Source organism: Sciurus carolinensis, chromosome 2, assembly GCF_902686445.1.
Source record: "Sciurus carolinensis chromosome 2, mSciCar1.2, whole genome shotgun sequence".
NCBI lineage: Eukaryota > Metazoa > Chordata > Mammalia > Rodentia > Sciuridae > Sciurus > Sciurus carolinensis.
In genome coordinates this window covers 89,707,561-89,731,386 of record NC_062214.1, presented here as the reverse complement: position 1 = coordinate 89,731,386, position 23,826 = coordinate 89,707,561, and the positions used below count along the sequence as shown (strand labels likewise).

Sequence of the window (23,826 nt, the reverse complement as noted above, 5' to 3'; positions counted from 1 at the left end):
GACATATTTTTAGTCTTGCTCAGGAGCCCAGAACATGCTCACAACTCCAGGAATCTCTTTTCTTCTCTGCAAATGGAAAATATGACCCATGAGAACAAACTTGAGTGCAGGAGTGTATGTCTTGTTGCCCAGCCCTTAACTTAGGAACACAGGGCCTCACAGGGCCTTGTAACTGCTTTCTGGAGGCCCTGTGCTTCTCTGAGTAGCTGGCTCACTGTAATGGTTAAAAGACAGGACAGTGGCCTCATAATCAAAGTTCATAATGTGCATTTATTGACATCTGCCATGGGCAAGAACAAAAGCAAACATAAAGGGGGACACACAATTAGCAACCTAGTATAACTGAGGATACAAGGAAATATTCTGTTTAGCATTGGTAGAGGAACTGTGACTACTCTATTTCAGTAGCCTAACTTTGAATGTGCTCTAGAGTTCCAAATTCAGCAAAGTAATAAATAATTTCTTTACATTTCAAGTAAAAACATTGTAGTTTATTTCTTTATTTCACCACCTCTTATATGTATGAATTGTGATGGAGGCCTTGCTTACATCTCACAGAGCAGGGCCAAGAAATATGCTTTAGATAGGTTATTAGATCTTCAGCATCAGATTATCGTTATTGCAGAGGTGGGCGAAACCATGCTAAAAGAAAAGGAAGTACATCTGCATTCATGGCACTCGATGAAGAACAGGCAAAGCTGCAGGGTTTTACCAGTGGCCAATTTCTTGTATTTCTTTTCGTTTTAAAAATAGCACACAGAGGCTTTATTTTGTCATCTTGGGGGTTATGTGCCAATCAGTGTCATGGGACAAAGACAGTAAGTTAAGGCATGAAGAAACAAACAAGCAAATTGCACCAAAACAGATGTGTTTAAATTAACCAAGTGACAGTTTGTGCATCAGTCTCACAATGGCTGTCACGTGAGGTGTGGGGAGAAAAGTATGAAGAACCACAAAACTTAGTTGCTCAGAGGCTGTTGAGCAACTCCAGGAAATCTCAGAGGGGCCACCCTTGCACGCCGGCGCTGGCCTCCCCTACTTGCCCGCTGTTGCCTCCTCGAGGGTACCCTTCCTTGCACAGTGCCTGCAGCAGGGGACCGAGCCGGGGTGCTTTGGAGGTACTGGAAAGCACTCTGACGGCCCACCTGCCTCTCTGCACAGTTAAAGGTGAGGGCCACTCCCACGTTGCTCTTCATGACTCTGGAGGATCCATCTGATGTGCCATCAAAGCACCTACCAAGTGCAATCTCCTTGGCCACGCGAGGGTCCTGGTCAGTGACAGTATAGATGCCATAGTTGTGTCCCAGTGGGTCCAGTGGTGCCAGCATGGTGTACTCACTGGTATCATTGTTGACTGCCAGGGGTAGGTGGTTGACCAGGTACTCATGCAGCATGGAGTTTACGCTGGCTCGATGGCAGCTGCCCTGGGGGATGATCTTCACCAGTGTGCGGTCGACACGGTCCTGATCATAGAGCATCCCACTGCACTTGAACTCCAGACAGGCAGATGAGACATTGGGCTGGTCCCTGTCCCTAGTACTCTTCACATCCCGGATTCCATACAGCTTCCCCACTGTCCGACGGTGGGTGCCCCCCATGTTGCGGGATCGCACATTTACCTCTAGTGGCCCCACGATCTTTACCTTGATGTAGCATGCTCTAAACTCCATTGGCTTGGGCCACCATGCCAGGTAGTCTTCAGTCCAGCTCATAGGGTCATCTTCATTGAAGGGCACTGTGTTGTAATCATACCGATCCCCCTCAATCTGGTAGAACCGAAAGTGGGCTGCACTAGGTGGTGCCTCCTCACATGCCCGCAGGTTCTCAAAGGCATAGATGGGTCCATTGCTCTCCTCAGCTGAGTTGGGTCTTGGCTTGGCCATGCTGATCTGGAAAGCTGTCTTTTTTACCCGTGGGTCCTCATGGTCTGTCCGACGGTACTTGAGCTTATTGAGGTAGGGCTGAGGGACACCAATGGCATTTGGGTTGAATTTAGGAGCAGATTCCACTGCTTCCAGTTCCTCCCCTGCCAGGCTTGCCAAGACATAGGCAGAGTAGGCATCAGGGGACTGGTCATCACAGAAGGCAGGCACACAGGCCCCGTTGGGGCCTGTGATGACACTATCAAAGCGACCCCAGGCCCTAGGGTTGGAAGAGAAGCCAGTTCTGGGCTCCAGATTGATCACAGAGACCACAACCCCCTGGATTTGTTCACTGGGCAAGAACCTCTCGCTCCGATAGGCTCTCACCTTGATGAAGCACCTCCTGCTTTCAGGGACATCCAGGTTAAAGAGCCTCCTCTCACGGATCTCCATGTTGCCCACCAGGAAGGTTCTTTCTTCTCTTTTATTCCTCTTTTGGCTTTCAAATTTGAAATCACCTTCCTCCTCCCACAGACCTGTGTCTGGGTTGAGTGACCAGAGTTTCATTGCAGGCACGTGCTCTGGCATCTTGACCTGGGTAGAGTCAAGGTGAACCTTCACCTTGCCAGCATTAAGTGGTTCTGAGGTGGCCTCATCTGTGAAGTCCACAGAGAACATGCCATATGTCCGAAGAGGGAAGGTGTCTCCTTCATCATTGATGAAGTTCAGGTCACTCTGGGTAGCTGTGGCTGTCGAAATATTCCGGGGATCCAGGAAGGTCACACTGGCCTTCACTTTTCCTGTGTAGGGCTCTCCATTCTGCCTGTAGAAACTCTGGGATGGGATCTCCAGTTCTGCCACAGGGTCTTCTCCAACCATCTCTCCCAGAGGGATAATATTGGTCTCCATGGCTTCCAAAGTGATGGGCTCTTTCCGACGAAGCATCTTGATCTCATGGAACACAGCACTCCCCTTCCTGTTGAAGGGCAGCACTTTGGTGGTGTTGACAAATTTCTGCAGCCTGTCCACAAATGTGAGCACCAGCCTCTCAGTGTCTTGGGGGACATGGAGGGTGAAAGTACCCTTGTAGCCAGTCATGCTCACACGGCTGTTCCCCATGTACACATGGCCAAAGCGCATGGGCTCCCCGTTGTCGGCGGCACTGACACGTCCCCGAACAATGCTCCGGGTCTCTGTACACCGCTGGCAGCTGCACTTTGTGGCCACTTTGGTGGGCAGTGTATATCCACTACACTGAATCTCCCTCTCCTCTGTTTTGGAGATGCCACAGCAGTACTCCACAGCATCCCGGCACCTGATCCCATTATCCTGCTGTCCTGCACAGGTTTTGATAGGGCAGCGGCCCACATCATAGTAGAAGGAGTTGGTGGCATTCTGGAAGCAGTCATGGGGAAGCCGGATAAGGAAGCTCTCAGGGATTGGGTTGCAGGGACTCTCATCAGGTGCTGAAGAGGAAATGGGGTAGATGTTAAGGTATAAGTTCATGTCCTACACATACTACCTCAATGTCACCTCTCTGCAGTTTCCAAAGGACTTGCATATCCATATTCCTGACAGATCTGAGGGAGGTGGAACAGCCATTACAAACCCTATTTTATACTGGGAGATATGGAATTGGTTGTCGAGAACCACTACAGTAGTGCTTCTCAATGGAGAGGTCTTGAACATGTGCGAGGGCACTGTAGTCGTCACCAGAATTGGGGGCCCTACTGGCATACAGTGTGCAGTGGCTTCTGATGCTCTAGATCCTGTAATGCCTGGCACTGTTCTGCATAAAAAAAATTTCTGTGTCCTGTATGACTTTCACATATCCTGTGAGACATTCACAAGGTAGAAACCCTGTTTAAAATGATCATAGTCTGGTATTTTTTATATGGCCTCAACACAGTGAATTTTTCAACAATGCAACTACCATATAAATCAATCTGAGATTGTACTTTTTTTTTTTTTTTTTTTTTTTGGGTGCTGGGGATCGAACCCAGGGCCTTGTGCTTACAAGGCAAGCACTCTACCGACTGAGCTATCTCCCCAGCCCCTGTACTTTATTTAGTTTGGAATAACATCAAGAATTGTTCCCTATTTCAGGAAAATTACATCCCTACAACATTATCCAAGGACTGTGAACCACCAAAATGACACCTCTGTATCCATCAGCATTTGTAGCTATCACATTCATGGTGACTCTGAGACTTTTGGACCTCTGAGAGGTCAGTGCAAATATCTGACCTCTTGGTTTATCTTCCCAAGTCATTGTGCCAAAGCATTTAGATACTGAAATAGTACTGTTTTATATTAAATTTACTTTTTCTTTATTCCTCCTATATTTTAAAAGAGTTATTAGCGCTTGATTTTAATTAAAATTAACAGTTCAGATGAAGACTAGACTAGAATAGTGTTTAATATCAACCTCTGGGAAACCACATTTATATAAAACAAAAGAAACAGGCCAGCAGAAGTCCAAAAAAGGTAAAACTTATGTTATTGCACACGGATGAAATGCTATTTAGGGTAGCAAAACCCTCAGGCCAGATGAGGAAGTATTCCTCTTGTATTTTATAGTTAAGGCTATGAATATATATATTTGGAAATGATATGCAGTTACTATCTATAAACTGAACTTTGGAATAGTAAGGCAGTACTCTAAAAAATCACTGTGCCAAACAGGATTTTGGTGAGATAGGCTGGGAACCACTGCTGGGGAGCTCCATGTCTTTGCTGAGGTTCAATGTCTCTGTCTTGTCTGTTGCTAAATTTTCTTGGGGTCTGTGAAATATTCCAGAATTCCTTCAGTAAATTCTCTCTTCATCTGCCTCTTGTTTTGTTTTGTTTAGGCCAATTACCATCACTTTCCAAGTGAGGTTTTTGATAGATCTTTGACTTTGAATCTCTTTCCCTCTAGTTCTCTTCTAGAAGCCAACTATAATCAGATCACCTTTTCTTATAAAGCCCCCTCAGTTCCCTACTTCTCTACATTTGCCCATGTCAGACCCTTCATCTGGACACCTCCACACTCAGTCCCTGACAATTCTTTAAGACCAGGGATTCAAATATAGGCTGCAAATTAGAATTACTGGGGCAGCTTTTAAACCATGCATGCTCAGGCCACATTCCAAATTAAACAGATTCTCTAGGGATAAGGCAGAGACATCAGTAATTTCTGAAACTCTCAATAGGTGGTGCCAAAGGACAGCCAAGACTGAAAACCATTACTGAAGCCCCAAATGAAAGCATCTACCTGGAAATGATGTCTCCCACTGTCAGAATCCACGGCCTCATGCCTGCAATCCAATCACTCGGGAGGGTGAGGCAGGAGGATTGAAAGTTAATGCTAGACTCAGCAACTTAGCAAGACCCTATCTCAAAATAAAAAGGATTGGGGATGTAGCTCAGTGGTAAAATGTACCTGGGTTCAATTCCCGGTACTTGTTTGTCTCATTTACTTTTCTTCACCCCTCCTCAAATGGTGGCTCTGTGACAGCAGGAATCAGGTCTGGGCCATTTCTGTGTCCCAGAAGGCATGACACTTTGCACAGCTCACAAAAGCCTGAGCTTTTACTTCCCACTTATGCTCACTGGGTGCTAAGGGAGCTTTGTTCAGATTCAGCACCCAGATTTAGGCTCTTACCTATGACAGTCAGTTGGGCAACCTGGGACTTTGCAGCCCCAGCATCACTCTGTGCCTTACAAAAGTAATCCCCAGCCTGGTCCTGCTGCAGATTCTTCAGCACCAGCTTGCTCTCATGCTTGTAGAGGGAGGGATCCAGCAATGTGTCATTGTGGTACCTGTAAGGGATGAAGAAGTAGAGGCTGAATGGGCAGGGGAGGGCAGGTGTACCTAAGGATAGTCCTAGGAGCAAGGATTCAGGGAGACAGAAGGCAAATGGATTCCTTACAGTCATTAACATCAACTATGACTTTCCTTAAGAGCACTGATTGGTCTGGGAATCAAAAGAATTGGTTTGAAGTCCCAGGCCTGCCACTTAACTGGCTGTGATCTTTGGACAAATCATCTCTCATCTCTCTGAGCTGTAGCTTCCTGCTTTAGCTTCCAGGTGACCTCACAGAATTGTTGGGATTGTCAAGCAAGGTAGTGACTATAAAATGTTCATGAAGGGTAAAGGGCTCACAGCTCTTGGGGCTTCTGACATTGTTTGCTTGTATTGGAGAAAGTGGGATTGAGGAACCTGTATTGTGTCCTGAGCACATGCTGGTCAGGACCCTGAGATAAGAGATGATCTGGGGGACCACAACTTTGAGGGTACAAGAGGACTTGCCAATGGTCTGGGCAGCCTCAACCCTGCAGGTTCCCACTTGTAAACATAAATATCCAGGCTACCTAACTTAGAACTTTATTCTTTTGGTTACTATTATTAATCCAAGACTCAGTGCAAGAAATCTCTGGTTTCCAACAAGAAAATTGGGAAGGGTACCTGGTAGAATACACACCAGAAATACTTGTCGGGACTGGGCTTGCCTGTGGCCTTACAGCACAGTGACACGCTCTGCCCAGCTCTCCGTGCTTTTGTCTCTGGGTTCATCACAATGTATGGAGTCTCTGGGACAGAAGATGAGAAACAGTGTTTGGATTTTTTTCTTTGTCACAGGTTCTAAGAGTCTTGCTCTCTCAGGGTCCCTGATGGTGTTCAAATTGTATGGCTTCACCCCCACCTCAGGCCCATCTCTAATGATCTCTAATGGTCTGAATAGCTAAGGGAACTGGTCCAGAATTGAGTCTACCCTTCCACCCTGTTTTTTTTTCAGCCTGTTTTTTTGTTTTTTGTTTTTTTGTGGGGTTGTTTTTTTTTTTTTTTTTTTTTTTGGTGCCAGGGATTTAGGTATTGAACCAGGGGCACTTAACCACTGAGCCACATCCCTGGCCCTTTTTTTTATATTTTGTTTTGAGACAGGGTCTTGCTAAATTGCTTAGGACCTCGCTAAGTTGCTGAGGCTGGCTTCGAACTTTCGATTCTCCTGCCTCAGCCTTCTGAGCCACTGAGATAATAGGTATGCACCACTGCTCTGGTTCTTGCTCCCATGGCCTCTAAAGCGGCATCTAGGTGGACCTAGTGCCAGCCGCAATTCCTAAGTAATACAATTGGAACAGAACTAGTGAATTTTTTGTTTTGGGGTTTCTTTTGGTGGGGAATGGTACTGGGGATTGAACTCAGGGACACTTGACCACTGAGCCACATCCCAGCTCTATTTGTATTTTATTTAGAGACAGAGTCTCACTGAGTTGCTTAGCAACTCGCTTTTGCTGAGGCTGGCTTTGAACTCTCAATCTTCCTGCCTCAGCCTCCTGAGTCACTGGGATTACAGATGTGCACCACTGAGCCTGGTGAACAAGTGGTTTTGAATAGCATAATTCATGTTCTGCTGCCTCCAGCAGAATATTTTTTTTACCATTCTGCACCACATCTGAGCTCCCCAAGCTCTTCTCTCTATGACCTCCAGACCTTAGACTGTATTATAATTGACTATTTTAGTTATGACCAGGGAAGAGAACCTACCCATATCTGGGGGAAGAATACTCTACACAGAGTTCACACAGCAAATGTAAACTCCCTGAGGCAAGAGTGTGTCTGTATTTGCCAGGAGGCCACTTTGGCTAGAGTAGAGTGACTCCATTTCCGGGGAGTACTAGGAGAGGAGAATAAAGAAATAAGAGAGAGCCAGATGGGCTCTTTTGGGTTTTCCTCTGAGTAAGCTGGGAAGCCAGTCTTAGCACGTCACCCCTCCTCACTCACCCAGCTTCAGAGAAGTGAGTTACCTGCTCTCATGAACTCTGCATTGATGGTGGCTGTCTTCAGGTTACTCTTGGGTATTGTGAGCATGATGGGGGCAAACTTGGTCTTTGTGATCTTCAGGATGCTTTTACCATCAGGGCACAAACCAGGGACTTGGAACCTCCCGCTCCTGTCTGTCTGGGTCAGCATCTTAGGCGTCTTGGTCAGCAGGTAGACAGTGGCCCCTGAGGCTGGGGCGCCCCCAGGAAGGGAGACAGCCCCATGAAGCATGAAGTCCTGGCACATGCAGGCATCACAGTCAGCATTCACCTGGCCCATGGAGCAGGTCAGGTCACAGGCTGTGGGACAAGAAGCCACATCAGCAGGGTTCATGTGGATTGGGGCCCCCTTCACCCCTTCCCAGCCTGTAGATTCACAGGTGCTCTCCCTCCTCCTTAGGCCTTTGTTATCCTTCCTTCTCAGCCTGCACAACCAATTCCTACCCAACCTTTAAAACTAAGCCCAAGACACCTCCTCAAAGGAGCTTCTCTGGATTCCTCTAAGTTATAATTATTAACTTTGTTTTGGGTTTCAGATTATTCTCTATATCCCCCATCAGAGTGCATAATAGATATTCAGTTAATACTTGATGAGTGAATGAAGGAATCTATCTCCGACTGACCCTCTAACCCATCCTTCTATGCTGTTTCAACCTCACCCACAACACCCCGCCCAGGGCCAGGAAGGAGGGTGGTACCTGGACAGGCCTGGCTCACACAGAGCTGGCCCTCTTCAGTAGCCTCATCGCATAGTGACAACGTCTCTGCCAAGCAGGTGCGTGTGCGAGTCTGGACCCCAGTGTGACCACAGGCAGCTGAGCACTTGCTCCAGGGTGACCAAGGGCTCCAGATGCGCTCTTTGCCTTGGCGCAGGGACCCTGCAAATTGATGGGCAGATCATCTGACCTCCCTCCCCTCCTAAGGGGACTCTGTCAGGAAACCAAATCCTGAGGCTGTTTCTTCTACCTAGTAAGGAGAGACAGGGTCCCCATTTACATTGTAGATGTCACTGATATTTATTTTTACTGCAATGATTTTTTTCAAAATCTTTTTGAAAAAAAGATCTTTTGAAAAAAAGTGTCTCTAATTTGTGCAAAGGCACCATATGGGCTGGGATCACCCTGAGTGGGGCTTGATGGGTCAACATGCTGCTCAAGGGTAGCACCAGCTTCCTTCTCCAGTGTGGAAAGAGTAATGTGCTTTCTGTACACAACCAGCCTGCAGTAACTCGAACATCCAGCCCCCTATTCCCCAACCTCCTTACCCTCTGGTCTAAGACCTGTGTGCAAGATTAAGGGCTCAGACCTTGCCCAGGAGACCACCAGCACTACTTGGTGTGGCATCAGACTATGTGGACTGACAGATCCCCAAAGGGGAAGGTGCCTATCCAAAGCAAGCAGGACTACAATGAGTGTGGTGGTGCACACCTGTATCCTAAGTGACTTGAGAGGCTGAGACAAGAGGATTGCAAGTTCAAGGCCAACCTCAGCAACTTAGCAAAAGCCTGCCTCAAGATAAAAAATAAAGAAGGGCTGGGGATGTGGCTCAGTGGTTAAGCGCCCCTGGGTTCAATCCCAGACACCAAAACAAACCAACCAACCTCAAAACAAAAGTGAGCAGGCCTGCAACTGACCACCACTAACATCTGGATTATCCAGTGCAGGGGTAGGCGAGTGTAAAGAATCCAGACTCTGCAAACACAGGTATGGTTCAACTCCCTGCTCTGCATTATAGGCTGTGTAATCGTGAGGAGTTACCTAACCTCTCTACACCTTATGCGACCTGTCAAGACAGGTGATAGACTTCTAACGTTACTTGTCAAGTTCAAATAATGTGCATAGCTAGCATGGTATGGTATCTGGCACATAGGAGCAATAACAGAAACTAACACTAGGTGAATCTGGGTTCAGTCCTCTGCATTCATCATTTCACTTAATCCTCACAAAAACCCCTGTGAAGCCCAGGCACCGTGGCACATGCCTATAATTCCAGAGACTTGAGAGTTTGAGGCAGGATGGCCACAGGTTCTAAGCCAGCCTGAACAACTTAGCAATGCTCTAAGCAACTAAGTAAGACCCTGTCTCTAAGTAAAAAATTAAAATGACTGAGGCTGGGGTTGTGGCTCAGTGGCAGAGCACTTGCCTAGCATGTGAGAGGCACAGGGTTCAATCCTCAGCACCACATAAAAATAAATAAATAAAAAATAAAGGTATTGTGTCCATCAACTAAAAAAAATTTAAATATATAAAAAATAAAAAGGCCAACATGGCTCAGTGGTTAAGTGCCCCTGGGTTCAATTCCCAGCAAACAAAACAAACAAAACCCCATGAAGATTTACTGTTACCCTGTCTTACATGTGAGAAAACTAAGGGTGAGAAGACATTAGAAAATCTGTTTGGGGAACACAGTTCTCACAATAGGCTCTGGATTCAAACCCTAGCAGCCCAACTCCAGAGCCTATGCTCTTCACCAGTGAGCCACTTGAGCACAATAAAATAGGGTGACTGGGGGGCTCCCATGAATACAGAACAATATTGGGGAGCTTATGGCACTTCTGAGTTGAAGTGTGTGTGTGTGTGTGTATGTGTGCGTGCATGGGATGTTCAGAGTTCCTGTGAACCAAGGCAGGTCCTGGCCTCTCCCTGTGCCAACACTGGAGGGAGGTAGTGGGTAGGAGTCATTCAGACTCACCTGGTGGGCAAAGGAAGCGTACGGTGTAATTAGAACAGTTCTGGCCAGGCCGCTGCTCCCTATTGAGGCACCAGAAGCCCTCACGGGGACTACCATGGACCACCTGGCCAGTGCTGCTTGCAGGTATCCAGTCAGTGGTCCGAGCCTCTAGCTGCAGGGGGCGGGCACACATGCGATCTCCATAGTAGAAGCGAATGGCATCCAGTCGTTCATAGTCGCCCTGTCCACCTGGGTGGTCAACGTTGAACCATGTTGTCCACTCACCCGGACCTGAGACAGAGTTGGGTTGGGAAGAACTATCCCTGGAGGCACAAGTGAGCTCCAGTTCTCCTTTCCTGCTTAAGCCCCGGGGACCTCCCCAAGACCTCTCACCCACTTACCACCCCCCTGCCACATCATTTCAGGTCCTGTCATACTTATTTCACCAGTATCTCTCCATCCCTCCTGTACCTGCAACGCAGAGTCCTCCACCAGCCTGAAGGAGCCATGGCAGTAACTTCCTGCCTGGTCTGTCCACCTCAAGGTCTCCTTCTATCCCATCTTACCCCTTCTAAAAACTGCAGTCGGGGTGTGCTTTCTCTGTGTGGCTTGGACCACACTACTCTCTGGCCTAAAGTCCCCTTAGCAAGACATTCAGGGTGCTGGAAGATAGCTCCCATTATCTCTCCATCCTCCTGCCTTCCTACCTGTGCTCTGGCTCCAGGAAGCTCTGCAGCATTCTTAGACTATAACAGATAGCTTCATTATTCTGAGCTATCCTATATACTATGTCTTTGGACAGAGATATAGGCCAAATGCCTTGTAAAAGTGAGATTTATACAGCCAGGTGTCATGGCACATGCCTGTCATCCTAACAAATCAGGATGCTAAAGCAGGAGGACCACAAATTCAAGGTCAGCCTCAGCAACTTAGTGAGACTCACAGCAACTTAGTGAGACTCTGTTTCAAAATTAAAAATGAAAAAAAATAAACTAAAACTGGGCATATAGCTCAGTAGCAAAATGCCTCAGGTTTCAATCTCTAGCCCCCAAAAAAGTGGGTTTACATCAAAGCATCACACCCTGGTTTCAGAGATTCACTTAGTAAGCTCAGTGAAGACCCCAGTCCTCCAGGCCTTCCCTGCTCCAGCCACAACTCACTCTCCAGGGGTTCAGCAGGCTTATAAAAGGTGCCGGGGGTCCTCTTCCCAGTTTGGACTCTTCTCACTGATTGAGTCAGCATCATCTGCCTCCCTGAGGGTCAGAAGGAGAAAAGGCTGAGTGAGGGTCTAGGACTAACTAGGGGTCTCTCAAAACATAGGGAAGGCATATGGTGGTGGGTGCAGCATGAGTCCTGGCCATGGTGCACTGTACCACTTACCGCTCTGCAACCTCAGTGTATCTTTATTCCTCTGCACCTGTTTCCCCATCAAATAGAAATGCATTAATAATCACTACATCATAAGGTTTGGTGCATTACTCAGGGTAATGAGAAATGGAAAGGGACCCAGCAAGCAGGGCATGCTCCCTACTTGAATGAATGAATGAATAGTAGTTCCCTTTTCACTCTTGTTCTAGAAATGGATAATCAGATACTGCTGAGCAGCCAATGGGCTGGGACTCCTGCTTTGGTATCTCAACACCAAAACTGAGGCTTATCTTTTTCAACTGTAAAATAGAGGTATTAACTCCCACCTCACAGTGTGATTCTGGCATGAGGATTTCATGACATAAAACATCAACGTCTCTGAAGTGTATGAAGACAGAGCAGGAGCTCTGCAGGCTCCATTACCTCCTAACTGTGTGACCTTGAACAAACTGCTTAACCTATCTGGCCCCATGTTCTCTCCTCATAAAATGAGGATGATAATAGTTCCTGCCTTAGGGGATTGTGGGGATTACAAATGTTCATTCATAAAATCCACTTAGAACAATGCCTGGCACCCGGCGTGTGCAGAATGTTAGCAACTCCATTAGCCCAATGCCTGGCACGATGAATGTCCATTCCCCTTCCCTTGGCAGTCTGACTTTGGGGGTCCACCCTCCTATAGAGGATTCATTTGACTTAACTGGGTCAGCAGGCCTCGATTTTTCTGACCTTAGGCTTGGTGGGTCTGCCTGAGGATAAATACAGGGTCCTCAAGTCATGGGCAGTTCCAAGCCCTTCTCCATGTGAGGCTGGGTTAGGGGTTCTGGAATGGGAAGGAGAAAGTCTGCAAAAGCCTTGAAAGGCAATTAACTCCCAGGCGGGGAGCCAAGTTGGAATTCTCTGCACTGCTTAACTGGGGTGATAGGAGCTCTTTTAATCAACCTAATCTGATTTCCCTTCAGATGGTTGAATGTTAATCATCTTCACAAACAGCAGCTGTCAGGGTGGAAGAGCGAGGCAGAAGGCGGGTGCACACAGGGGTTGGCACTATGCTGAGACAGCCTTTGTTCTTGCATCTGTGGTCACAAAGCCTGCAGGGTATGCAGCTTTAAAAGAGGGAGTTGAGTCCCCCCCACAACCCCATTATCTGAGTATGTAGTTAGAAATCAGAAGAGAAAGAAGAAAACAGCATGCAGGGTAGTGCTGGGAGCTCTGCTGCCTCAGGAAGTCAGCAATCCCATCAGGCAAGTTCTCTCTCCTTGTTTTTTTCAGAATTCAAAGTTACCAGTGGATGGGGTCAAGAGGGCGAGGAGACCATATGGGTTCTGGAGTTTCTGAAATTTGGTTGTGGGGTCTGAATGCAACTGAGCTTTACAACAGAAGAATTTTCATGAAACTAAAAACAGATCAAACCCCAAACCGGCTTCCAAGAATTCAGTGAACCCCTGTGACTCCTTTTGCTTTGGTTGCCGGGAAGCTCAGAGCTAAATTTAGGACTCGGGTACAATACCCCTCCTCTCTTTTTTCCTTCACCCCCCCTTCTCATTTAAAAATTTCTGTTTTGTGAGATTTAATTTTGGGAACCATCTCAAATTTGGGAAGCGGAGGGAAACGGATGCAAATTATGAATCAACCATCAAATAGCCTCAGATCTTAGAGCCTGTGTCTTAAGGCAGATGCATAATTGGGTCCCAGACCAGATATGACTTCACTATGGTAAATGGAGGTTTTGGGAGCTAACAGATACTTAGCCTGTACCCAACACAGAGGTGACTTCCAGGACCAGGAAGGAGAACACCCAGGCCTTGATTCCCACCATCCTTTTCCCCAGGCCCTGTGGGAAAGTGGCAGGAGATGGGCGAGGGTGTTTCACAGTCGACTTGTCTTAAGGAACGTGGTTCCCTGGAAAGTTTCTCAGATCCAATGACCTGCAAAGAGACAAAGCCTGTTAGATCCCACACTTCTGAGTGAAATATTTCTTGATGTGTCAAGGATGGAAGGGTGACCAGAATAAAGTCTTGTGAGAGTTTTCTCCCCGAGTTGCAAAACTGAGCAGCTTGGGAGATCTGAGTTCAAAGGAGGCAGATCCAGGTTCCAACCCAGGGTCTCATATCAAGATGGGGTCACCAGGGAGAGTAAAAGCAAAGAGGTTCCCTGCCAATGAGAGGGACCAAGACTCATTTCCAGCAGCTTCTGGGTGACTCACAAGTAAACCACTTTCAAGAGCTGGGCTTGGGGGGCTTTCATTTTGCTACACTTTGGCGCAGTTCACACTCTCGAATGCGGGCTAAATATGAAGGCAGTGCAGCCTGGCCCTGATCATAGTGCCCCCAACAATAGCAGACAGCTGAAGGGCGCAGACACCTCACACGCCACCTCCGAGAACACATTCCCAGATGTGCATGCGCTACAGCTGGAACACATTCTGGTCTGTTTTGTTTGGGGCCTGGGTGGGAGTTCCACAGCCAGGAGCCAGCTGAGAGAAAGCAGAGGGGGTGTGTTGTGAGAAGCCAGGGCTCCCCAGTAAATGCATGGGGCAGGGGATACAGGAGTGGGGAGAGGACAACAAGCCGGGCAATAAACTTAAGGAACTGTGGGATGTGTGTGGGCCAGACTCTCACTCAGCAAAACATTTTTCTCTCTCTCCCCAGAACTCTGGCCAACCCAGAATCTGACCAGTTCCTGGAGATTCATAATTGGTTTCCTTCAATCTCCAGAGCCTAGGGTGTGGTAGGAAAGGGAAGATGCCTCCTTTCTGAGAAAAAGATGGAAGAACTCGGATGTTCCAGGGGAAGGACAAACCAATTCCACATTGCAGACCATCTAGACCAAAAAAAACCGCTAACCCCCTCCCCACCTGTTTCTTAGGGGAAGGAACAGTCTCAGGGAAGTCGCAGCTCCAGTTGTTGCAGGCCTTATCCAAAGCACTGGGGATCTGAGCAGGGAGCTGAGCATCCCGCAGGCCTGCATAGCACTCAGCCCAAGTCTGTTCCAGGCAAATCTGAGTGGCTAAGGTGGCGGAGGCACCTTGTGGAAAAACCATTTCCCATCTGGCAGTGCAGGGAGGTTTCTCAGCATCCCGCCATTTCCTCAGCAAATGCCCTGACATTCAGGTTCCCTGGACCCACGCTCCACAGAATTCTTGAACAACACACAGGCTGGCCGCAAGAAAAAAGCAAGGCACCCAGAGGTACAGAGACCCAGAGTGGGGCCATGTGGAGGGGGGTCCCGACCTCAGGTCGGGGGAGGGCTAACAGGGGAAGAGACAGTATTTCAAAGCAGAAAGTGGAGTCTTCTCTGTCGGAAGATGATGGTTCAATGAGGAGAGAGAGAGAGAGAGAGAGAGAGAGAGAGAGAGAGAGAGAGAGAGAGAGAGAGAAAGGGTGGACAAGAAAGGGCTGGAGCAGCTAAGCCAGACAGTGTGGCACAGGGATGGGTGAGAGAATTAGGAGTGAAGCTCACCGTGTCCTGAGCAGGACTCCTTAGCGGGGGTCCAAGTCTTCGCCTCTCCAGCAGTCCAGTGCAGGCCTTATATAGCACAGCTGGTGGCTCAGCCTGTGGCAGCCAGCCACGGGAAGCAGCAGCGAAACCAGATCTGAGCATGAGCCTCCCTCCCTTCCCCACGCTCCCTGCAGCTCACAGAGCTGGGATTTCACCTCTGGATCCTTAGGGGGGATGCCATGGGCCTGATGATGGTCCAGGTGGGCAGCCGCCTGACATTCCACAGGCCAGAGCAGAGAGACAGGGGTCAGGAGGTGGGTTGGGCACTGAGAGCAGCCCTGGGAAAGAGCCAAGGGGAATTCTACATCTGGCAGCATTTCATGGCTCTGGGGATGGTGCACTCTTGCCTAAGCTTTGCTTGCTGATCCCCCACATTCCCCTGGCCCCAGCTCCCCCATTGCAAAAAAAGCACTTTGCTGGCCTTAGCACATATTTCAAGCATCCTTAGGCACGCAGGCCACCATGGCCTCTCAGTTGGGTGCATCTGGTCTCAGTTGGGCAACTACTCAGCTTCTCTGGTCTCTGAGGGTGTACTCTGGGAACTTCAGAAGGAATAAGAGACAAAGGAAGTGTGGGGCACAGAAAATCACATGGTGAGAAAAGTTCTACCTTGACCCTCCTGACTTCCATGTGTCAGCTTCTACCCATGGAGACCCCAGAGCCCCAGAATGTGAACTCCTCTAAGATCAGATGCTCACACACATCTCGGTGTGCATCTCGGTGAGTATGTCTGAAGTCGGATATGGGAATTCACCAGCATGTGAACAGCAAGTCTCACCCCGTAGGTGGCATGAGCAGCTGCCTGTGCTCTAGGGCTTCCCTGTGCCCTCTTCTGGCACCAGCATGAGGTTGGTTGCCCACTGTTTTAGGCAGAGGCTCTCTATAGCATGCATTCAGATCACTCCCAGGGCTGTTAAAATACAGATTTATTTATTTTATTTATTTCAAGTTTCTGATTGAATGGGGCCTGAGATTTTGAATTTCTATCAAGCTCCAAGGTGACATGGAAGCTGCTGTTCTTTTTTTTTTTTTTTAACCTTTATTTTATTTATTTGTTTTTATGTGGTGCTGAGGATCAAACCCAGTGCCTCACCCATGTTAGGCAAGTGCTCTACCACTGAGCTACACTCCAAGCCCAGCAGCTGGTTCTTGAACCACATTTTGAGAATTGCCAGCCACAAGGATAGAGATGGAAGCAGAAGATGAGGACCACAACAGGAGTCTCCTGCGTCCTGCCTCATGTCACTGGCTCATCTACCTGTCCTGGGCTTTCTGCCTTGTTCCAGCACCTGGCTGTAAAGGCCTGGCTTTGTGACCAGCCACACTAGGGTCACTCTTTCCACATAACCTCACTGAGCTCTTATTTGGGGCAGGATAGAGACTGGGCACTGGGAAGTCACAAGAAGAGACCAGTGTTTGCACTCAGAGGAAAGCGCCTCATGTGGAAATGATCCCATAGTGTGGCAGTGCAAATTTTCATGCCAGAGAGCCCTGTGCATTTATGTGCTCTTATCGTGTGTGTCTATATATTTCTCCATGTGTGTGGGCCTGTGTATATACTGTGTCTGTCTGCCTTTCTCTGTGTATAAGCAGGAGCTTAGGAACTCTGTTTTTTCTCTGGGCATCACCCTCGCCAGGATTTTTTGGGAAGAAGAGTAGGGGTGGAGAAAAGATGTTGAGCAGCAATAGCCCCGAAGCAGACCTAAGGCACAGATCTGATTTGCTTTGTCTCCTGGAGCCTCCCTTCCAGCCCCCAGTCTTTGGCCAATAGGCCTCATGGCTGGCCCCAGTCTGGTCCAACTTATCAGAGCCAACCCATGAAGCAGTTTCACCCATGTCTTTGACAGCAGATGTTTGAACTGAGTGAAGCTCATGTGAGCTCTTCTGGTTTGAGGAATATAGAGGCTGAGTCACCACAGGCAGAACAAAGGACAGGAGAAAAATATGGACTAGCTCTGTTGCTGATTCTGATGTGTGACCCTAAACTAGCAACAACCCAAGTAACCCTGGGCCTCAGTATCCCCAAATGGGCAGTAGGAGTTGGGACTGAGTGAGCTGACTGCCAGCTCTGAAATTGAAAGGTTGGGTAACATACCTAGAAGAAACATAGCAGGAAGGACAGAAAGGAAGGAATGACAGTACCAAGGAATCTGGCCAGGTTCAGGAGGCAGGCCAGAGATGCAATATGACCAGCGAGGCTAGAGTTTAAAAAGAAAGATAGAAAAGGAAGGTGTAGGGAGGTAAGGATTTAAAATCAGCATATTACAGAGATACAGCCACATCAATGTTCATAGCTGCTCAGTTCACAATAGCCAGATTGTGGAACCAACCTAGATGTCCTTCAATTGATGAATGGATAAAGAAAATGTGGTATATATATACAATGGAATATTACTCTGCCATAAAGAATGATAAAATTATGGCATTTGCAGGCAAATGGATGAAACTATAGAATATCATGCTAAGTGAGATAAGCCAATCTCAAAAAACCAAAGGAAGAATGATATCGCTAATAAGTGGATGAGGACACATAATGGGGGGTGGGAAGAGTTAGTGTTAGGGTTAGAGTTAGGTTTAGGGAGGGGGGCAAGAATGGAGGAAGGAAGGACTGTATAGAGGGAAAAGAGGGGTGGGAGGGGTGGGGGGAAGGGAAAAATAACAGAATGAATCAAACAACATTACCCTATGTAAATTTATGATTACACAAATGGTATGCCTTTACGCCATGTACAAATAGAGAAACAACATGTATCCCATTTGTGTACAATAATAATAAAAAAAAAAGAAAGATAGGAAAGGAAGGTGTAGGGAGGTAAACTAGAAGGGTAGGGGTCAAGGTCAAGGTCATAAACTACTCTCCAAGATCTTATGCTATGGGACCCAGGGAATGTGAAAGAGGCCTCTCTGAGTCTCCCAGTTTCCTCTCTTCTCTCTCTGTTGTAGGAGGCAGAGTATCCTATGGGGTAAGGATTTGGCAAAGTGGAGCCCTTTGGGCCAGGATTCCTGCCTGGGTCTCCTTGCTTGACCTAGCACTCAGACCCAGGTCTTCACTTACTTAGCTTCAAGTGACCAGTGGGTGTCATCATGGTTAGTACAAGTACAAGGGACTGTGAGCTAGAATCTTTGGGTTCTAATGCCAACTCTACTGTTTATGTCCCCCCAGCGCATATTCTTCTCCCCTCCCAAACTCTCATCAGAGTCCTTTCCTGTTCCCAAGTTGGATTGGACTAGGAGCTGCACAGGGCTAGACTGGGGGGATCTGAGCCCTCCCCAGTCCTCTCCTCCCAAAACTCCTTTGAGCAAGAGGTTTTTGCTCCCCTCAACTGGGATCCAAGGACAGAGAGGGTTTGGGAAGTAGCCACAGGCCTAGACTGTCCAAGGCCTGGATTGGAAGGGTCAGTCTCAGCCACCAGTCACCATCTGGGGCTTCTTCAGGCTAAGCTAGTCTCCAGCAGCTCCAAGTCCTGGCCTGGAACACAGGGGGAACTTATCAATCACCCCCATCCCCACCCAGGGGATGGAAGGACTAAGAGCCAGTTTAGCCATACGGCCTGTGACCCAAACTTAGGGCCTGGGTTCCCCGCCCTGCTGTTGGAAAAGAAGCTTGGAAACACTTGGAGGTGGATGACCTGATTCAGATGGCTCCAGAGGAGGGTGCTCTGTCTCTCTCTGATTGCCTTTCCCCTCCCCTCCTCTCACTGTCACCTCCCTGTGGCTTGAAGAGACCTTGCAGGCCTGGGTAGGGACAGGACTCTGATGAGTCTTGGAGGCTGGCTAGAAGCCTCGGCAGTAGCCCTAACAGCTTAAGAGGTCCTGACCGACTGCCTGAGGGCCCAGAAACCTGGAGTCCAGGGTAGAGGGGGCTCGCTCTCTGACCAAATGGCTCTCCTCCCTGTCCTGGACAGTCTGTCACTGTTCTACTTCTATTCGTTTACAATCTTATTCCTTAGCTTCTCATCTTGAAATACATAACTTTCTCCCTGCCAGTGTGCTTGCTCCCATCTTTCAAAGCCCTGTCTCAGTCTCCTGCCCACTGTCCTCTCTGACTGCCCAGGCCCATCTTGATTATTCTTTCCTTAGGGAGCAGGTAATAGTGTTTGGCCACATGTATATGGCACTCTGTAATTTACAAAGCACATTCATGGTGATCATCTCATCTGTAGTCTCACAGACAATCTGAAAGGTAGGAATGATCAATCATGCCCATTTTACAGAGGAAGAACTGAAGTCCAGAGAAGTAAAGTCCCGCAGATATAGTAGGTCTTCAACTCAAAGTTGCCCCTGGGAACCAGAGACCAAACGCAGATGGCGTCATGAGGCCCTCAGAGGAGCCACAGTGAAAACCACACACCAACTGTTGGTTCTCAGTGAAAACATGCCTGTAAGGGTCTGGACCACCTGCCTACACATGCACCATGCTTCCTATACATACTCTTAATTTCCATGATGTTCCTATCTAACATGATTCAGCTCTTTATCACACAGTGGTAGATTAAATATCACCACAAATTCTTTGCAACTCTTTGCAACTCTACTATAATGAAGTAAAGTTTTTTTATTTGCTCTTTACTTTTTTTGTAGTTGTAGATGGACAATGCCTTTATTTTATGTATTTTTATGCAGTGCTAGGGATTGAATCCAGTGCCTCACATATGCTAGGCAAGCACTCTGCCACTGAGCTACAGTCCCAGCCCCTTTATTCAATCTTGACTTGGGCACTATGATTTGCTTGGAATCAGGACCACGAGGGAAGTCGTGCTGTACAAGTTCTGGAGTTTAGGTCTCAAAAAGCCTTGTAGTTCTGCCTTCACTCTCTTGGAACACTGTCTCCATGTGAAGAAGTCAGCCTCTCCTGGGAAGGATGAAAGATCACGTGGATAAAAACTGATGCCCCCACCCCCCCACCCCCCCCTGCCCAATAGCCAGACATGTGAGTGCAGCCATCTTGAACCTTCCTCCTCAGGAGTTACATGAGTGAGCCAAGGTGAGACCAGCAAAGGAATGGCCCAGTCAGCCCACAAAACCATAAGATCGTTGTTTTAAACCATAGAGTTTTGGGGTAGTTTATTATGCTGCAATAGATAATGACACACATACACTAAGTACAAAAGCTGTTTCAGTTATAAGTGACAAAAGCAAAACTCAGATTGATTTAAGCAGAAAAGGAATCTTAGGGTTCTCATGACTGAAGTCCTAGAAGTTGGATCCAGGTACACAATGTCTTCAGAACTGTTTTCTTGCCCGGTGCTGTGGATCATGCCTGTAATCCCAGCTACTTGGGAGACTGAAGTAGGCCTCTTGGAAACTTAGAAAGACTCTGTCTCCAAATAAATGATAAAAATAAAAATGGCTGGAGGGGCTGGAGTTGTAGCTTGGTGGTAGAGCACTTGTCTGGCATATGTGAGGCCCTAGATTTGATCCTCAGCACAGCATATAAATAAAAAAATAAAATAAAAGATTCATTGACAACTAAAAGAAATATTTATAAGAAGAGGGGGTTGGAGATGTAATTCAGTAGTAAAGAGCCCCTGGTTCAATCCCCAATGCTGCAAAAATAGAAAAAAGAATTGTTCTCTTTCTGTATCCCAACTACTTCCTCTGTAATGACTTTATTTTCAAGGCAGAGGCAGCCCTCTATGTTTTCCAAATAACTATAATAATATCTTTCATTTCATGTTCCTGTACTATGTGATTATATTATACTGTGAAGATAAAGAGTATATATATATATATATATATATATATATATATATATAAAACAATGTACTAATTAAAATAATAATGATAATAGAAGGGAGATCAGTAAAGTAGATTAAGCAAATTAGTGGGAGGGAGGAGGGGAGGGAAAGGGAAGGTTGTGGGGAAGGAAATTCAGCAAATCATGTTATGTGCATGTATGAATATGACATAATGAATTACATTATTATGTATAATTATAATGTATTCAAAAAGTACAGAATCTAATTTCCCTCACATTGAATCTGAGCTGGCCTCATGACTTGCTTATAACCAATAAGTCGAGGTGGACTTCTGGGGCTAGTTCAAAAAAAAGTCATACAGCTTCTACCTGTATTACTTGGGATGTCCACTCTGGGAAGAGTCAAGCCTAACTACCTTGAGACACCATAGTGGAGAGGCCTGGTGCAGGTGACCTGGTTGGTAGCCCCAGGAAACCCAGCCTTTCAGTCATTACTGCCAAGGCACTAGGAACATGAGTGAAGTTGCCTTGGGTCTTTAAACCAACCCATTCATCAGTGAAGTGTCATTCAGTGATCTTAATCAGTGACTCACAAAGAAGAATTGCCCAGTCAAGGCCTCCATGAAATTCTGAACTACAGAATCTGTGGGATATAATAAAATGATTGTCATTTAAGTCACAAAGATTTGAAGTAGTTCTTTTACATAGTAGTAATAACTGGATCAGAAGGTGAATTCATGTAGTATCTCCCAGTAGCTCTAGACTCCCTTCTAGCACATCTCAAATCCCCAGTGGAAAGAGTGTCTTTTCCTCAATAGTTTCAGAAGATGTCTTGGTAAAGGTTCTCATTGGCCCATTCCTGATCCCATAAGCATGGGCTCTAGTTAGTCCCCTTCTAGAACCAGGGGAATAAATTGGCCCCACTGGGATTTTTTTTCCCAAAGAAAATTGTGGTGCTGTCACCAGAAGTAGAAAGAATGGTGCTGGGAAGTAAAAATGACATGTACCCACTGAAAAGACAGCTACAGAGACCACTTAAGTGGTTGTCAACCTCAGAGCTTACCCACTGTTTGTTCTGTTGCAGACTCAGACCTTGTAAACATATCCACACCCTCCAGAGAAGCTGAATGAAACTGAGCAACCATAACAACTCCAGCTTAGAAAATGGGAGAAAAAGAAAAGAAGCCTTCAGAACCATGCATACAGCTATTGGTTGCTGCATATTCTGTTAGGATGTGCTCACTCAGCGGGTGTCGTAGGGGAGAGTAGATTTCCAGAGAATAGGTCCTGGGCTAAGCGTATAACCCCAAAACATGCCCAATAGAGCTCTTTACCCTCTGTTATGCCTACTGTGGCTACCACAGAATGCCCCTTGAGCTTAAAACGGGGTCACCTCTGTGTCCCTATGGTGCATTCAACCCAACCAGCACCTACTGGTGTTCACTATGCTTAGAGCAATATGATCACACCTACAGACCCAAGAGTGTTCACCTGACTATGGAATTCACACTACGTTGCCATAATGCTCAATAAGCTTACCACCATGTGTTCACAGTCACCATAGTATTTTGCCCCAATTGTATAGATTCCAGTGACACGAACCAATGAGTTCGTATTCTATATGTGGTCATCATTGTGTTCCCACTGGGCCCTCTGTTATTGTTCATGAACATCACAGTCACAATTTTATGGAGGATTAGGGGTGCAAACTCATCAGCGTATCATCTCAAGAGTGTTCCCACCTGCCTGTCAGTTCACTTACCATGATGTGTTTGCCCTGGTCATTTGACAAGATTGCCTGTACATCTACCAGACTGCTGCTGTGCATCCCATGACCTGGGGCCTCTTCATGACTCCCCCAAGAGGCACCAGATGGCTCTGGGTGTGGTGTGGCTTTAGCGCTGACAAAGATGCTGGCAGCCCAGAGGAGCCTGAGGCAGTGAAAGGGGGTGACCTTGGTCAGGGATGAGAGGAGGCGGATGCCGGATAGATGCCCTCGCAGGCTGTACGTTCTTGGTACACGTGGCTATTTTACTGGCTAGAGCTGTGGAAAGTTGAGTGTGAGGAACCTCCCTTTTTACAAACAGAATTTTTCACTCACACAGTGACTAGGCCACTACCAGGTCACTACCAGGGAAGGGGAAATGGAGGTTAGAAAGGGAGGGCTGGTCCTTGATCATCAGGCCTAGAAAGACAGAATGGGACAGAGGGATAGAAATAGACATGTGGCCCTGCGGAGACCATTGTTAAGTAGACCATTTGCCTTTTGTTCCAGAAGCAATGCAATGTTTAGGGTGGCTGAATTGGGACATTTTTTTGCCCAGGAGAACAAGATCATTGAGGATAGGATGTTGGGTAGCTGCAGAGAAGACAGAGTAAGGGAAAAGGAATTTGAATCCAACTCCAAATTTTTAAAAATTTAAGTATAATTTTCCTACTGTAAAATTTGCCCTTTTGAATTATATGATTTTGACAAATATAATCACACAACTGTTATCATAACCCAGATATAAAACATTTTGCTGGGCGTGGTGGCGCACGCCTATAATCACAGCTACTTGGGAGGCTAACGCGGGAGGATCAAGAATTTGAGGGCATCTTGCACAACTTAGTAAGACCCTGTCTCAAAATTTTAAAAGGGCTGCGGCTGTAACTCAGTGGTAGAGCACTCCTGGGTTCAATCCCCAGTATGACCAAAAAAGAAAGAAAGGAAGGAAGAAAGAAGGAAAGGGGGGGGGAGAAAGGAAGAAAGAAAGAAAGAAAGAAAGAAAGAAAGAAAGAAAGAAAGAAAGAAAGAAAGAAAGAAAGAAAGAAAGAAAGAAAGAAAAAAGAGGAAAAGAAAAGGAAAGAGAGAAAAAATATTTCCATTACCTCAGAAGTTCCCCCTACAATCAACCCCTCCCTGCATCCCCAGCATCTGG

At 47.0% G+C, this 23,826-nt stretch overlaps 1 protein-coding gene across 1 annotated transcript; it reads right to left on the bottom strand.

Annotated features, from left to right (window-relative positions):
* Nucleotides 1-250: 250 nt before the first annotated feature.
* Nucleotides 251-15,316, bottom strand: Cilp (cartilage intermediate layer protein). The gene is made up of 9 exons (XM_047542156.1): nt 15,169-15,316; nt 13,465-13,634; nt 11,499-11,591; nt 10,360-10,629; nt 8,367-8,546; nt 7,654-7,968; nt 6,330-6,438; nt 5,509-5,666; nt 251-3,328 (listed from the first exon to the last, which is right to left on the bottom strand). Exons 2-9 carry the CDS (start codon nt 13,523-13,525, stop codon nt 960-962), a joined length of 3,555 nt encoding a protein of 1,184 aa, XP_047398112.1. The 5' UTR covers nt 13,526-13,634; nt 15,169-15,316; the 3' UTR covers nt 251-959.
* Between the last annotated feature and the right edge of the window lie 8,510 nt (nt 15,317-23,826).

Coding starts and splice junctions, on each gene's coding strand:
- Cilp (XM_047542156.1), bottom strand. CDS start 13,525: ATGGTGGGAATCAAGGCCTGGGTGTTCTCCTTCCTGGTCCTGGAAGTC. Junction 11,592..13,464: donor GGAAGTCACCTCTGTGTTGG/GTACAGGCTAAG, acceptor TCTGACCCTCAG/GGAGGCAGATGATGCTGACT. Junction 6,439..7,653: donor TGCAGAGTTCATGAGAGCAG/GTAACTCACTTC, acceptor CTTCTGTCCCAG/AGACTCCATACATTGTGATG.